Genomic DNA, 14439 nt, shown 5'->3' on the forward strand with positions numbered 1-14439 from the left:
GGCGACGCTCAACTTCTCTGAATCTCGAAAATCGAACGGTTCGGGCAGTACCACAAAATCTTGCCATATTTTATAGATTACGAAATTGTTATTAGTTCTGTCACGAGAGGATCACTCTTAGCAATTTTTATGTGATCAATTAAATAACGAATGAAAGCAAAAATCACTCACCGAATCCCATCCGCACCTCCTCCTCATCGTCGCTGTCAATATGCTTGATGCCAGCCACTTCGAAGCTCCTCGCAGACTGCTCCTTCCTCTTTCCAGAGTTCGAACAGTCACAAGTATCCTCTCCAGCTCCACAGCTGCAATCATCCCCTGCACACCTGCACCCCAGCAGCGGATCATCAGTATCAATATTCCTGCACGCTGGACAAGGGAAGGTAAGGTCATCCAACGAAACCCTTTCAATTTTCCTCTCCACAGAAATCAGAAGATTCCCGATGAAAGCAGGCAGATCATCATCGCTGACATCGTCGAGATTCTGCAATCTGTCATCCTGATCAGGATCGCTGCCAGCTTTCTTGCGCTCGAGGACAGCTTTGTCAAGTCTCAGGGGTGTCTTCAGGTCTTCAGGAGCCAGGGGTTTGCTCCTGGTCTCGCACCTGGCCGTCTCCTTCCACTTCTCCATGGTCGACGACGAGACAACCTTGGCGCACCTCTTCACTCTTGCGCGGCTCTCGTCGCCGGTAAGACTAGAACAGTTGTTCGAGCTGACTCTGTTTGTTGTTGATGTTGTTGTTGTTGTTGTTGTTTGTTCAGAGTCCTCGTCGAGGTCTGGCTTCCACGTGTTCACGCTTGACGTCGACCTGGACTTCATCACCGCGTGTCCAGCCTCTTCGGCTTCGGTCTCGCGGTTCTCATTCGAGCTTTTACACTCCAACCGATCGATCGACCGGGTCTCCTCGCGACGATGATCGATTGCAAAGCCTTCCCTAGTTCTTGCGCGAGGCTCCTCGCGAGATCTTCGACGAGGACGCGTCGCCTTCACCGTGCTCGACGATTGGGGACCCGAAATACTACCGCCTACGCCCGACGAACTACCTTGACCCTTGCGAGATACTTCCCGCCAGTCCATGAACTCCTCCTCGCGGTCCCAACCGAGGAACCCTGGGGCCCTCATCGACGTCGTTCTCCAAACTACTGCGATCTGTGGACAGTTCGTGTTGAAGTAACGTCTATCAGCTGGAAACAGGCTGGCGAAGGTCGTGATACAAATTGGAAATATTTATTGCGAAGAAACATTTGATTAGGATTAGACTGCGGATCTTTATGTATTTATAGCAAAATTCAGTAGATGACATTCAAAACTGTTGGAAAATTTTAAAAATTAAAGATGTCGATATACAGAGTGGAAATTATTAAGCGTTACAGACGAATATCTCAAGCAATATTGATTATACCCAAAAATGTTTCAGATGAAAGTTGTTCAGTACCGAGGGGGGCATCATGTGGTAGGATTTTTATTTTTTCCGATGAACACTCCAAGGTGAGGAAAAGGTCAACTTTCTTTTTTTAAATGGAATATTTTATTTTATACCATAGATCGATAGAGTGTCAAATTCTAAGTATAAAAGTGTTTGCCTTCATATGTCCTTAACGTAATAGTTTACGAGATATTATTGAAACAATTTTCTTTCTTCTTTGGATAATATCTCGTAACTATTAGGTTTTTGACATATGAAGGCAAACAGTTTTATACTTAGAATTTGACACTCTATCGATCTATAGTGTAAAAAATAAAATATTCCATTTAAAAAAAGAAAGTTGACCTTCACCTCACCTTGGAGTGTCCACCGGGAAAAATAAAAGTCCCACCACATGATATCCCCCTCGGTACTGAACAACTTTCATCTGAAACATTTTTGCGCATTATCAATATTTTTGGAGTTATTCGTTTGTAAGACTTTATAATTTCCACCCTATATGATTCGTCCTCTGTTAAAATCATTGAGGGAAGAAACAACAGTCGATTTCTTGCAATCGATGCAGACAATTTTTATTTTGCATAAAGATCCGCAATCTAATTATGACCAACATCTGACTATTTTTGCATTTCTGGTCAAGTTCTCTATTGTTCTGTTCCGTACGTCCGATTAGTTTTGCAATTGTGAGCTACTTGTTGGTTTCCATTTCCGTGGGAGGGAGTGATAAGATCCACATTCATGTTCAAGTTCTATACGATGACCGTTTGATTAGTTCTGCATGTGCGGTCAAGTTTTGCAATTGTGAGGAACATTCAATACCGGCAGTGTTGGAAGGGAGTGATAAGGTTTTTCAGGAATGATAGCAATGGTGCTGAGAAGTCAAGCAGGGGGACAGTTGATAGGAATAAAAAGAAAAATGACAAAGGAACGTGACTCACCTCGACGGTATTCCGCTCGACGGTTTCACCAGCCGCCGGTTCGCCGCTCCCCGAGGTGGTTGCAACTGCAGCTGCGCTGCGTATGCAGAGGTAACATTCCCCGAGACGTAGTGCGGAGGCTTCTAGCTCTCCTAGTTGCAGGATGAGGCCACGTCTGCCCAACGTCAGAGGCCAGCCTTCTGGTACCACGGATTCGTTCCCCTGTAACACGAAATCAACAGTTTCATTTAATTTCAGTGCACCCACCAATCGATTCTTTTAATAAAAAGTCAATCTTAAATTGTACCAGACTATTACAAGATGTTATCAGAATGAACAGTGTATCTTCCCCACACACGCAGACCAAACAAATCCAAGAAGATCGAGTCTCTACCTTCCCACATCAATTCGATCCCTCTATGGGTCGTTGAAAAGGCCCCACGGACAATCGTTCGCGATTAATTAAAACCAAGCCGGAAGCTTCGCAAGGCTAATGAAATTCCTCTAAATAAGTTACACGCGAAAGGGAGAGTAATTGCGGAGAGCCAAGCCCCGGCGCACGTTAATCACGCTGATTAGAGAGCAATCAACGGCGAACCGCGCGGGGGTACGCCCAAAATTGAGGAGACGTGCCCCAGCTGAATGATGCTCTTCCACGGGCCGGGCCGGGCCGGCCACACCGCCACAGTTGTCCCACGGTTTCACTCTGCATTCGCGTTACCCGCGAGAGACCGAAGGAATGCGGCCAGAATTTAATCGGCCCGCCAAATTGCGTCGGGGGCACACCGGTGCATCCGGATTGAAACACCGGCGAGTTTGCATCTAAATCGATGCATTACCCCGCGTGATACCCGGTTCGTGGACGGTTGATCAAATTTTTGGCAACGGAATTATTAACTGATAATTTTTCGCCACATTTCTCTGAAGAGCGGCTCTGATGAAATGAAATAAAAAAATATATTTGCGTTCTAGAATGACAGAGCAATGAACTCGAATAAGATTTTTGTCCGCATGATGGACCATTTTTTCTAGGAAAAATTGCTAACTTGAGATACCCATTTATCAGCGACAAACTCGATACGATTCGAACGTTTTCACCACGGCGTGCATCAGATTCCGGGGGCTCCTCGTCAGAATCTCTGAAAGGACAGCGTGGCTGCGCAGCAATGCGCGCGCCCCCTCGTCTCTCGCCCACGTGCATCGATGCGCGCAGCCCAACGTGTAAGCAATTAGACGGCGCAACGCGCGAATAAAAGCGACCGGTAGAATGCTCACACCTTGCCTGCATACCAACCGTTGCAAATTAAACGGGACGCGGATTCGAAAGAGGTATGCCAGTTTTTACGGATAACCACCTCTCTACACGCATCCACCCCTCTCTGCGCGAGCGCGCTCAAGTCCGACACATATTGATCGTGGAAAAACAGATTCGTTTACCATAATTGAACACAGTGGAGGTTGTCCCGTGTTTTTACCTGCTGTAACTGATTTCCGAGTTTTATAAAGGTCTGACCTATCGCCTGCTGATTTATTCGAGTGTGAGGAGTCAAGGAGACTGCCTTGAGTGACTATTTTTATCCAGGAGCGAGATCATACGACGATAGAACACTATTCAAGCAGTCGACAAAATCAGAAAGAGAACATTCAGCACCGAAAAGAAAATGTCCCCGGAGCAACAATGTCTAGAATATGGAACGAAGTTATGTCACCAGCGGCCAGGAATGTGCATACCCAAATTAACTCTCAATAACACGTCCGCTAATGAACCGCACCTCGGTCCATTATGTCAACCGAGCAGATCGCAGATACACGAGCGAACGTTCTCTGTGTCGCGATAATAAATAACAAAGATAATAAAGTCGCATACTCGAGCAACGATTCGGGAGCCTTGTTGGTGGTTGACAGTCGAATTCCATCGAGGTATCGATACCGATCATGAAAAACCGATTCTCACGGGCCGTTGGTGGTGGTGGTAATCGGCGTGTGTCCGTCGCGCGTCGAAAGATCATATCACGCGACGGAAGAGTTTGCGCAATCGGACCGGGGAATGCAGCTTAATTAAGTCGCCGCGCTGTGCACATGCACGGTGCATACTATATATATCATGTATAATCTACGTATATGTATATGCTATATACGTGTGTCGCGTGGCACGTGTTGCGGTTTCTTTGCGTGTTGATCGAACGTGCTGGCCAGCAGGAACTGGCCCAGATTCCGGGACTCCGGCGGCCGTGAGCGCGAAAAGGACACGCGAGCCAAATGAATGAACAATGCTGCGAGCGAACGCATTGTTTCCATTCTTCGACGATTATGGCGCTAGACCGACGACTTTTCGGCCACCCGGACAGCCACAGTTTCATTCGAGAGTACTTTCGTCCGAAATACGGCGAACGCCGGTCCCGAGATGTCGCACAGCGTGTCCAAACGGCGGAATCGTGGCTAAAACCTCGAAAATAAACTTTTCGGTTAGTACTATTTCAGATTCTTTAGTAATGTGCCTATGGAAAAACCGAGGTGCGAAGGTTTTATTACTTATACCTGAAAAATGGTGAGAGCACGAAGTTTTCGTTCCTTATTCGTACAGTAATCGTGTTGTGAGGAACAGTGTAAAAGCGAAAAGTGAAAACTGAATAATTCGAAAACGGTTTATTTAATTTTGAATTCTGTAAAATGGTTGCTGTTCCTGGAAGTAACTAGAATGTCTCTGACTACTAGTATATCTGAAATACTTAATGGTTACGTTGTATAATTATAAACCTTATTAGAAGACATGAACAGAAAAGTTTCAATATTTGCAAAAATTGGCTGCTCTAAAGTGCTTTTTTTGTAAGATCATTTTGTAAATGCAGAATGAAGCAGCGTCTTGCGTGCTTTCGTTTGATTTGTTTGGGTGTTGTGGCAAAATTTTACTGAACTTTCTGTTCTTTTTGCAGTGTAATGTTATATCTAATTATGTATTATAGGTTTTCATCCGTAAATAAATGAACTCATGATTTGTAAGTTGTACATTAAAGTAAATTCGAATTTTTAAATATGAAAAATTTTTAAAAAATAGATTTCAACTAATAATTAGAAACCTAAAAGGATTACTGTACAAATTTTTTAAAGGAAAAAACAATTTTTTGCTGTACATGTCCGCCATATTGGATTCGCTTTTGTTTTTTAAACTTTTAAGTTCAGATTCGTAATCACCGCTCATGTACCAATTTTTGTCCAATTTTGTCCAGATTGAAGCGAGTTTTGAGGTTCGGACGACGATTTCGCCGTTTGGACACACTGTGCGTCGTCTTATATCGGATTAAAATTTTCGGAGCTGTATAGAAGTTAGAATTCACTTTTTATCTAAATTTAAATGCAAATTGAAATATATTGAGGCAGCGAAGATATTTTTTAATATCTTACTATTTTACTGATTTAATATTTTAACCCTGTTCCGTACCTCATTTCACAAACAATTATGTACTAAACATTTAAGTATTGCATGAGGTATTACATCAATTTTATACTCATACAAAGAAAAAAATTAATATAGAATGGAATTAGTCTAGGTGGGAATAAGTTTCGGGCCATATTTACTTGCAAATAATAGAACAGTATAACTTATTTCGGGAAAACCGTGTGAAATTGACACGAGGGACGGCTGAGGGTTAAGACACACTGTTTAACGTGTTGAATCATACAGTGCTTGCAAGTTAGTGTTACCTGCGACAATTCCTCATCGCAACTCTCGGCCGCAACTCCTCGAATCATGAACCTTTATCAACCACTTTTAAGCAGTCATTATTTTCGGAATCGTTTCAAGTCGAGCTTTATGGTCTCTTCCCGGCAGGATCTAAGATCCAGCGGCTTAACGATCCGGAGCAAGGATCGCGGGCTGAACGGTTTGATTTACACGCTTCCTATCTCTATGTATTCCGCGCGGCGGAATGGTTCTCTCTCCGAGGGAGAGAGAGGGCGAGGGAGAGAGGCAGGGGCGCGACTCGCGACGTAAATTGAAGGGCGCTGGATCGGTAAATCACGGCGCAGTGAAAGCCGGTTAGTTTCGGCGGGCTAGATACATCTCCCGCGGACCGTTTACCGCTAATGAGACACGCGGCGACAGCCACGAGCCCCGCTCCTTATCGCGTCCATCATAAACGTCCGGCCTCCCGCCGACTCGCCGATTCTCTGTCCTCTGTTGTCACCGGCGACGTTGATTGCTTTCCAACAAACTTACACCGTGCCCTATCCGATCAAATCCTGTGACATTACACGTCCCTAACCGCCTACCACCTCCCTCTTTTGTCATCGAGGCGGATTGATGCGCTCGATTAGCTGCACAGCTGTTTGAAGTCGCTGCCATGCGATGCTGATGACGAGACAGAGAATCTTCGTGTAAAATTTTATTTTATTTTATTTCTTAACGCTAAACCCGCCGAGCACTAAAATCGATTAAAATCTTTTACCTTACAAAAGTGACAAGACTATATTTACTTGGATTTACTTGAATACAGAAATTTATTGACACATTTCATAGTTGTAAAAGTGTCAACCCTTCGCACTACGATTTTAATTGGATAGTTAGCAATAGAACGAGTTACATGAAATTGTGCATAATACAAAATTGATTGTGTGTGCTCGAGGAGCCGATAAAGTAACAGCTCCAAAGCGCCGGCATAAAGTGTCGAGAAAGCGGTCCCTTGGCTCTCCGATACGGCCTCGTGGTAAATCGCGACGATATGAATAATATAGCGCAACCCGTGTAATATTCTACTTGGGAACGCCGAGAGTTTACGAGCACCCGCAGCCGGCTTCACAACAGCCTGATGAGATCTTTCGGAGCCGCTCATTGTTTTGTCAAGCATCGCCGCGGCAGTGGTGGTAGGCTGCTCGGCTTTTGCGATCCCAATCTCTCGCTGGCTTGCGCTTTACGAGCCAAGGTACAGGCAAATTTTATGCAGTTTTTCAACGGGCGCTGCGAACACTTGTTGCCGGATTTTATTGGAGGCAAATGTCCGGCAAAAATTGATGGGAACCGATATTGCTCGGCAGAAAGTGAGACGAATGAACTCTTACGTGTGTAGTTAAAAGTATACCCTAGTAGCAGAAAATATTGTATAGACATTCATGTGCTATTAAAAAGAGATCCAATCTGTTTTTAATATTGAAATATACGTACAATATTTATTTTACATTAAGTAACAAATATTTTTTTCAAATATACAGTACATATGTATTTCATGTTACGAGAAAATAAAACTTTCTTCCAAATGTAAAATGAATTTTTATTTAATATTGGGAATATATATAGAATATTTTTGCCTAATGTACAGATAATACTATTTATTTTATATTATGAGAAAAATATTTCTTTCTGAATACTAAATGAATCTTTATTTAATATTAGAAACAGAATATTTTTTTCCCTAATTATCAAGAAATATTCTATATTTATCATAAAAAAAATATTTGTCCCATAATATGGAAAGAATACACATTTCATATTATGAATAAAATATTGACTTTAAGTATAGAATAAATCTTTATTTAATATTAAACGTAAAATACTTACTTTGAATTTAGTTTAAATATATGTTGTGCGTGTCACTTACATAAATTTACATTATAAGAATATTATTTAATTATTTGGGTTTTCTTATATTCAGCAATTTACAGACCAGTCGCAAACTACCCTAGTATGTAGCACAAATATTCATAGAATATAACAGAAACTTTATTTTACATTTTTTAAAGATTGATTGTATATTTTCTGGATATTTACTTTACATATTTTAAATATGTCTCTCATATTTGATGAATATTTAGTTTACATTTCTTTAACATTTATTTCATGTTTTCTGTATCTGTATATAATATCTCATCTAATATTTTTTTCATATTAAAAAGCGTGGCTTAGAAATATTATTTTAATATCTGACAAAAAATGTTTATGTATTCCACTGTATTTAATAGGTTAAGGTTCTGCTGATTGCACGAATTTATGGTAGGACATTTTCTGTGCCAGATAAGGAAAGATTGTACCAACGCGTTGTCAACTGAAAATTCTCTGGAGTATCGTAATGTAACCTTCTCTTGTTATTAGTCCAAAGTTATACAATTTAGAATATTCTGTATAAATTTCTATATTAAAATCAATTCATATAACAGTGAATATGAAGTGAATATTCGAAACATGGCGGTGACAGCTGCAGAACAATGTGCACGAACAGATACATCGATCCAGAAGACAATCAGAGAGAAATCCGACATAACACAGCACCATGTTATAGTTGGCGTTATTGTGGCCGTGTTATTATCAAGTTCCGAATGTATGCCAGGTATTGGAGCATCAACAGCTCCCGGCTGCATTCTCACGGGAGGAGTGCATGCCTCGGCTTGCATCGCGAGGCTATCGCAAAAGACTGAAGACAAATACACGCGGGTTGCCGCGCCAAATAGGGCCCCGTTGCGCCGCAAATGGAGACCCATTGTGGAGTCATTTGAAAAGCCGCAAAGGCTAGGTTCCGGCGCGCGTGTCGCCAGAAACGAGCAGCTCTAAAAGACGGCCTAACGTCTAATCTGCATTTTAAACGAGCTGTGGCTCTCTCTGCCTTCCTTGGCCTGCACTCGGCTAACATCCCACAGTGTTCCAACCACCTAGTACTACATATCTACGCGAGACCCAAAATTTCAAATAATGTAATATTTGCGTTGCAAGCTTCAATTTATTTCATTTTCTCTTATACACGCTAGAATTCAAAGTAAAATTGTCTGCGTCCTTCCAGACTAAATCCAACCACCACTGTCGCCACTATGTCGCTCGATTCTAATCGAATTCGAGTGATCGCCGAACACAAAGCTAGACTCAGCTCCCATTGCATCTGCAAACGCTGATAATGTCTATTGATTGTCCACGCGGACATGGTCAGCCAATGTTTGAGCTTGTTGAAGTTACACAGACTTCCACTGAGAGGTTTGATGCAGTGTTCGAGGTATCGAACCATAATCTTATCGCGTTGTGCCGATTTCGAATGCTGAAGGTGTTCTAACCAGCTCAACACTCCCAGCTAAGGGCAACGAAAAATAAAAGTATGTCTTAGAAAATTGCATTAGCACTATAACATTTGACTGAAAATTTTTCTGTCACTCGAAAACGACTGGAAGCGATAAAGGATGATAGTGCTTCGTCAATTTGAAGATTCCAGCAACGGAGAGTATTTTTCTGGAAAGTGAAATGCTATTTATAATTTGTTAGCGATGAAGCAGTCAGGCTTTCCGACGGCGCCATATCCGCGGCCATAAAGCCAGACATTCTACGTTCCCGATAATTAGTCCCCGGTGATATTAAGACGTCTTAATCCCTCCTCTGTCCATATTTCTCCGAAGACATCGTCGATCAATCTCCCGGCAAAGTAATTGCACGGTATTCCGTCATGTCTGACCATACACGACCTTATCTACTGAAAGATTCGAAGCTCGATAAAAGCCATTTCGCTCGGCAAATTTCTAGTCAACGGTCCACGGTAGCGGTTCATTCCGATGAAATTAACGTTCCCAAGGCTTCGAGTTATGAAACGACAGGCCGCACAACTCTCGGCGCCATTGAATACGAGATTGCGAGCACCTGTCCCCCGGTGCAAATCTTCATTTCACCGAGATATTAATCGGTACGTGCATCACCATCTTCGGTGATTCGTCGCGGGAGGGTTGCGCAAGGGTTAATTACCGCGTCCCGGGACTTTCCGAGGACACTAATTGCGAGTAATCGCGCGACATTATTTAAAACTCCACTTACTGGAATTATGCAACTACCTGGGGCAGGTGCGAGAGACCAGTGACGCACGAGGAGCTTGCTGAAAGGACTTTCAAACAGTCTTTTATATCCTTTGATTACAGCCACGTTGATGGGATTGCGCGCATCGAAAAATGTATTCGTAAAGTCCGTATCAGCCATTTGTAGTTCTTAAGTTCTATTTTTCTTCATCGTCTGGCTAGAGTAACACGACAGTCTGTCACAGGATTTCTTGCTGCCCGTCGCGGAGAAAAAAGGAGGTCTCAGCTCGAGTGCCATAAATCTCGTTTAAAGAGCGCTTAATGAACATTCCGTCTGAACAGCTTCTTATTTCCATCTCGCGGTTACACGGCCATTGACAAGTGTCTCGAGGCTGTAATAGGCGTTCGGAAAACGAATCCGCCGTTGATGAAACCATAAACACAGGTTCCCCGCGGGTTTCTTCGCTTCTACTTTCCCACATGTATCCCCGCGGACGAGAGTCAGAAACGTAGATCGCTTTGCGATGCACTTAATGAACGGCTCGCGTGCGCAGGCGTTTCTCCGGCCGTGTCGCGTGTATCTTCGGACTAATTAAACGGGAATGATAAAAGAGAAAGTGTGTACACGTCGAACGCCGCCAGCCAGCCGGCCGTATATTAATTCATATAATTCCGGGAGTAAATAAAAGGGAAACCCGCCGTAGAAGGAAACCAAGGAGCCAGGCTCGAATGGCAGCTGTTGCCTCTAAACTCTAAAGCGTGCGGCAACGTCTGAAAGAACCCGCCGCGAGACAGAGGTCTCTTCCGGCGAAGTTGAAGACGTCTAAGTTATCGAGACAGTATTGAAGTAAACGCGATGGAAAATGCGGCTCGGTCTGCCAAGCAAATAGTGTTAATTTTTCAAAAACTGAGAACAATTTCCTTCGAATCGAGATGCTACCCCAGGTGAATAGTCAAAAACGCTAGATAAAAGATCAATCTACGCCGCGATCGCCCTCAAAAAGTTCTATTTTTACGTTTACGAGGCGTAATTTGCGTTTTTCATTGCAGAATAATGCAAATTACGACTCGTAAACGTAAAAAAAATATATAAAAAGAAACTTTTTAAAAATCACGCTTATATTAGGAGAAAATAATTTTTTTAGACATTAGTGACTATAAATAAAAGCGTGGATGGAAAATTTCTTTTTCTCCTGAACGCACAGTTTTTTAAAATTTGTTTTTTAATATTGCATTGTCATCCAGTTCTGAGCCATGTTCAAAGTTTCAAGTCTCTAGCTCATCGGGAAGTGGTTTGAAATTCGATTACAAGATTTGACGCATACAACAACAACAACTACAACTCGGTAAGCTAATATAAGCGTGGTAAAAATATGAAATTTGGGAGCGGCTGCACCTTAGATTGATCTTTCATCTAGCGCTTTTGACTACTGAGAAACATTTTTGTATTATCGAGAAATGAGAACGCGCATCCTGCAACCTTGCAATACTGGAGAAACGAGTCTACCTCCTTAAGTCCCTGATCAGTTTGATTGCTCGGTCTGATCGTCCAGCTGTTGATGGATCGCAGGCGACAGCTTCATTTAGCGATCGCCTGGCGATCACCGGGATCCTCTTCGGCTATCACCGACAGGTAGTGATCGCTAACCGCGAACTGGTATCGATAGAGAGAAGGTGGTTCATTTGAGGCGACGATGCAATTCATTATCGAGGTATCTGGGATCGGCTGCGTACACTCGGCTACCGTTCTCGAGCATTCGTCTCATGAATCACGATCGATTCATCGGGCACTGGCGTTGGTATCGAGTTAATAAGTCCGAGTCCCGTTCGAGGCGATCGCGGGTGCCGATTAACACGTTGCTTGTTATCGCGATCACCGTGTCGTGCGACCGAATGTCGCGTTTCACCGGGTACGATCGGGTACACGTTTGTACCCGCCATCCAAATATTATCCTAAACCCTTTCATGCTGTTTCTGAGAAATAAGAGAAAATTTATTTTCTTCTGATTGGTAGACTGGAAGCAGCGAAACGTGCAGCAGAAACAATATTGCAGATTTCCCAGCTCGTGACATGCGCAGGTGTACGGGCAAAGACGCCGCCAGGTCGCAATCAATTGGCACGCGGTGTGAGCATTTGACATTCGCAACAGGTAGATTTACAGTCTGGGAACCGGAATTCGCGCGGCGGAATCAATTTGGTCGAAGTTATTGCCACCGCGTTTTCACATAAGCGCGCAAGGGAATCACTGAGGCTCTCGGGCCGCGACTATTTCTTCAAGTCCAATTAATCATCGTCGCGGCTTTGGTTCCCCGGGGAATTATACAACCGGTCGATCGTCGAGGAAAGTCAATTCTCTCGAAACGATCATTAAATTATCGTGAATGCGGTTTCGGCCGCGTCAAGAGAGCATAACTTCGATGTTCCTTTCAGCCTGGCCGACAATGCAGCACCTCGAAGACGTTCTAAGATGAAACGTTTTCACTTCAAATGTCAAGAAGATTGTCTTTCCACTGCACAGTTTCATTCATCATTATTGTCAAATAGATCATAAAAATCGGGAACCTCATCAAAAACCACCATTACTAACAGATTGCACAACTGACACTAAACCTGCTATCAGATGATGCATATCCTCTAGAATCTCTAAAGACGCATCTAATCGTTTAGATCGGCGGGGATCGATCAAGATGATCAAGCGACCGACTCCGAAAAAAATCTTCATACATCTTATCGAAGCTTCCTGCTGCTACTAAGACAGTAGTAGCACCATTAAACTTGCTATCGAACGGTGTATATCTTCTAGAATTCCATAAAATACATTTATGCGTTCAGATCAATCAAGATCGATCAAGATGATCGTTCATGTCTCTTACAGAAGCTACCTATTGTTACTAGGTTGCAAAACCGCCATTAAACCTGCTATCAAATGATGTATATCCTTTAGAATCCGTAAAGACACGTACGAGCGTCTAGATCAGTTAAGATCGGACAAGATCGATCAACCCAACGTGTGAGCTCTTCATATTGCTTATCGGAGCTGCCAATTGCCACCAGCTGGCACAACTGCCATTAAACCTGCTACCATACGATGTACATTATCTAGAGTACCAGAAGATGAACACAAGCTTTCAGATCAAGCGAGATGTGGGAAGATCGATCACGACGATGAAGTCCGGAGGTCCTCATTGCCACCAGGTAGCAAACCAACTTCAACAAGTTTCCCTCCCAAGCATCACACCCTCTAAAATCTTATCAATCACAATGATGAAGTCCGGAGCTCCTCATTGCCACCAGGTAGCAAACCAACTGCTACAAGTTCTTCTGCCAAGCATCACACCCTCTAAAATCTTATCAATCACAATGATCAAGTGTCGGAGCTCCTCATTGCCACCAGGTAGCAAACCAACTGCTACAAGTTCTTCTGCCAAGCATCACACCCTCTAAAATCTTATCAATCACAATGATGAAGTCCGGAGCTCCTCATTGCCATCAGGTAGCAAACCAACTGCTACAAGTTCTTCTGCCAAGCATCACACCCTCTAAAATCTTATCAATCACAATGATCAAGTCCGGAGCTCTTCATTGCCACCAGGTAGCAAACCAACTGCTACAAGTTCTTCTGCCAAGCATCACACCCTCTAAAATCTTATCAATCACAATGATGAAGTCCGGAGCTCCTCATTGCCACCAGGTAGCAAACCAACTCCAATAAATCCCTCTGCCAGGCATCACACCCTCGAAAATCCTATCGATCATCATGATCCAACAACTTCAGCTACAGCTCCAGTATCTCATCCGCGAAGACACAGGTATCAGGTGTCTCGAGACACCCGGTGCTCCCAGCTGGCATCCACACGTATCCGAGTCGCCTCTATCCAAGGAGCAGTTTTCTCTGGCAGAGAAAACCGGCGGGAACATTAGCAATTCCACGGGCATCCATCATTCGGCGGAGATAAACGACGCGACAGCAACACCGCGTCCCGGACCGATCAGATATCATAAACAGCGTTCTCACAAGTGACAGATAACAACTGGACACGAGTCTCCCGGCGGCTCGCGAAAGAAAACCTCCCGTGGCAACTTTCAACATTGTCGTCGTCGGGTCTCTCGTTGCCTCGATCGGTATCTTTAGACCATAGCTGGGTCCCGTGTCAGAGATCGATCGAGGATCGAGCAACGAAATCGCGATCGGCTCGCAATTTCACCGTGCGATTTAACGCTGTTCTCTCTGTATATGTGTGTGTGTGTGTGTGTTAACGTTCGATTCTTTTCCGGGTCGCGCAACTCGGCCCCATTATCTGATGTGACATTTCATGAAAATATGACGGGGGACTCGCGCAGA

The 14439-nt window shown here is 43.6% G+C and overlaps 1 protein-coding gene across 4 annotated transcripts in view; it reads right to left on the reverse strand.

Annotated features, from left to right (window-relative positions):
- LOC143211916 (uncharacterized) overlaps positions 1-14439 on the reverse strand; it is a 353326-nt gene that overhangs the window by 156279 nt on the left and 182608 nt on the right. For all 4 annotated transcript variants that reach the window (XM_076430044.1, XM_076430043.1, XM_076430046.1 and 1 more), the window contains 2 exons: positions 2366-2566; positions 172-1150 (listed from right to left, as the gene is read on the reverse strand). In XM_076430044.1, coding sequence (XP_076286159.1) covers positions 172-1150; positions 2366-2566 — 1180 coding nt within the window. The remainder of the gene's footprint in view (positions 1-171; positions 1151-2365; positions 2567-14439) is intronic.

The sequence above is a fragment of the Lasioglossum baleicum genome, chromosome 9, assembly GCF_051020765.1.
Source record: "Lasioglossum baleicum chromosome 9, iyLasBale1, whole genome shotgun sequence".
In the NCBI taxonomy this organism is placed as follows: domain Eukaryota; kingdom Metazoa; phylum Arthropoda; class Insecta; order Hymenoptera; family Halictidae; genus Lasioglossum; species Lasioglossum baleicum.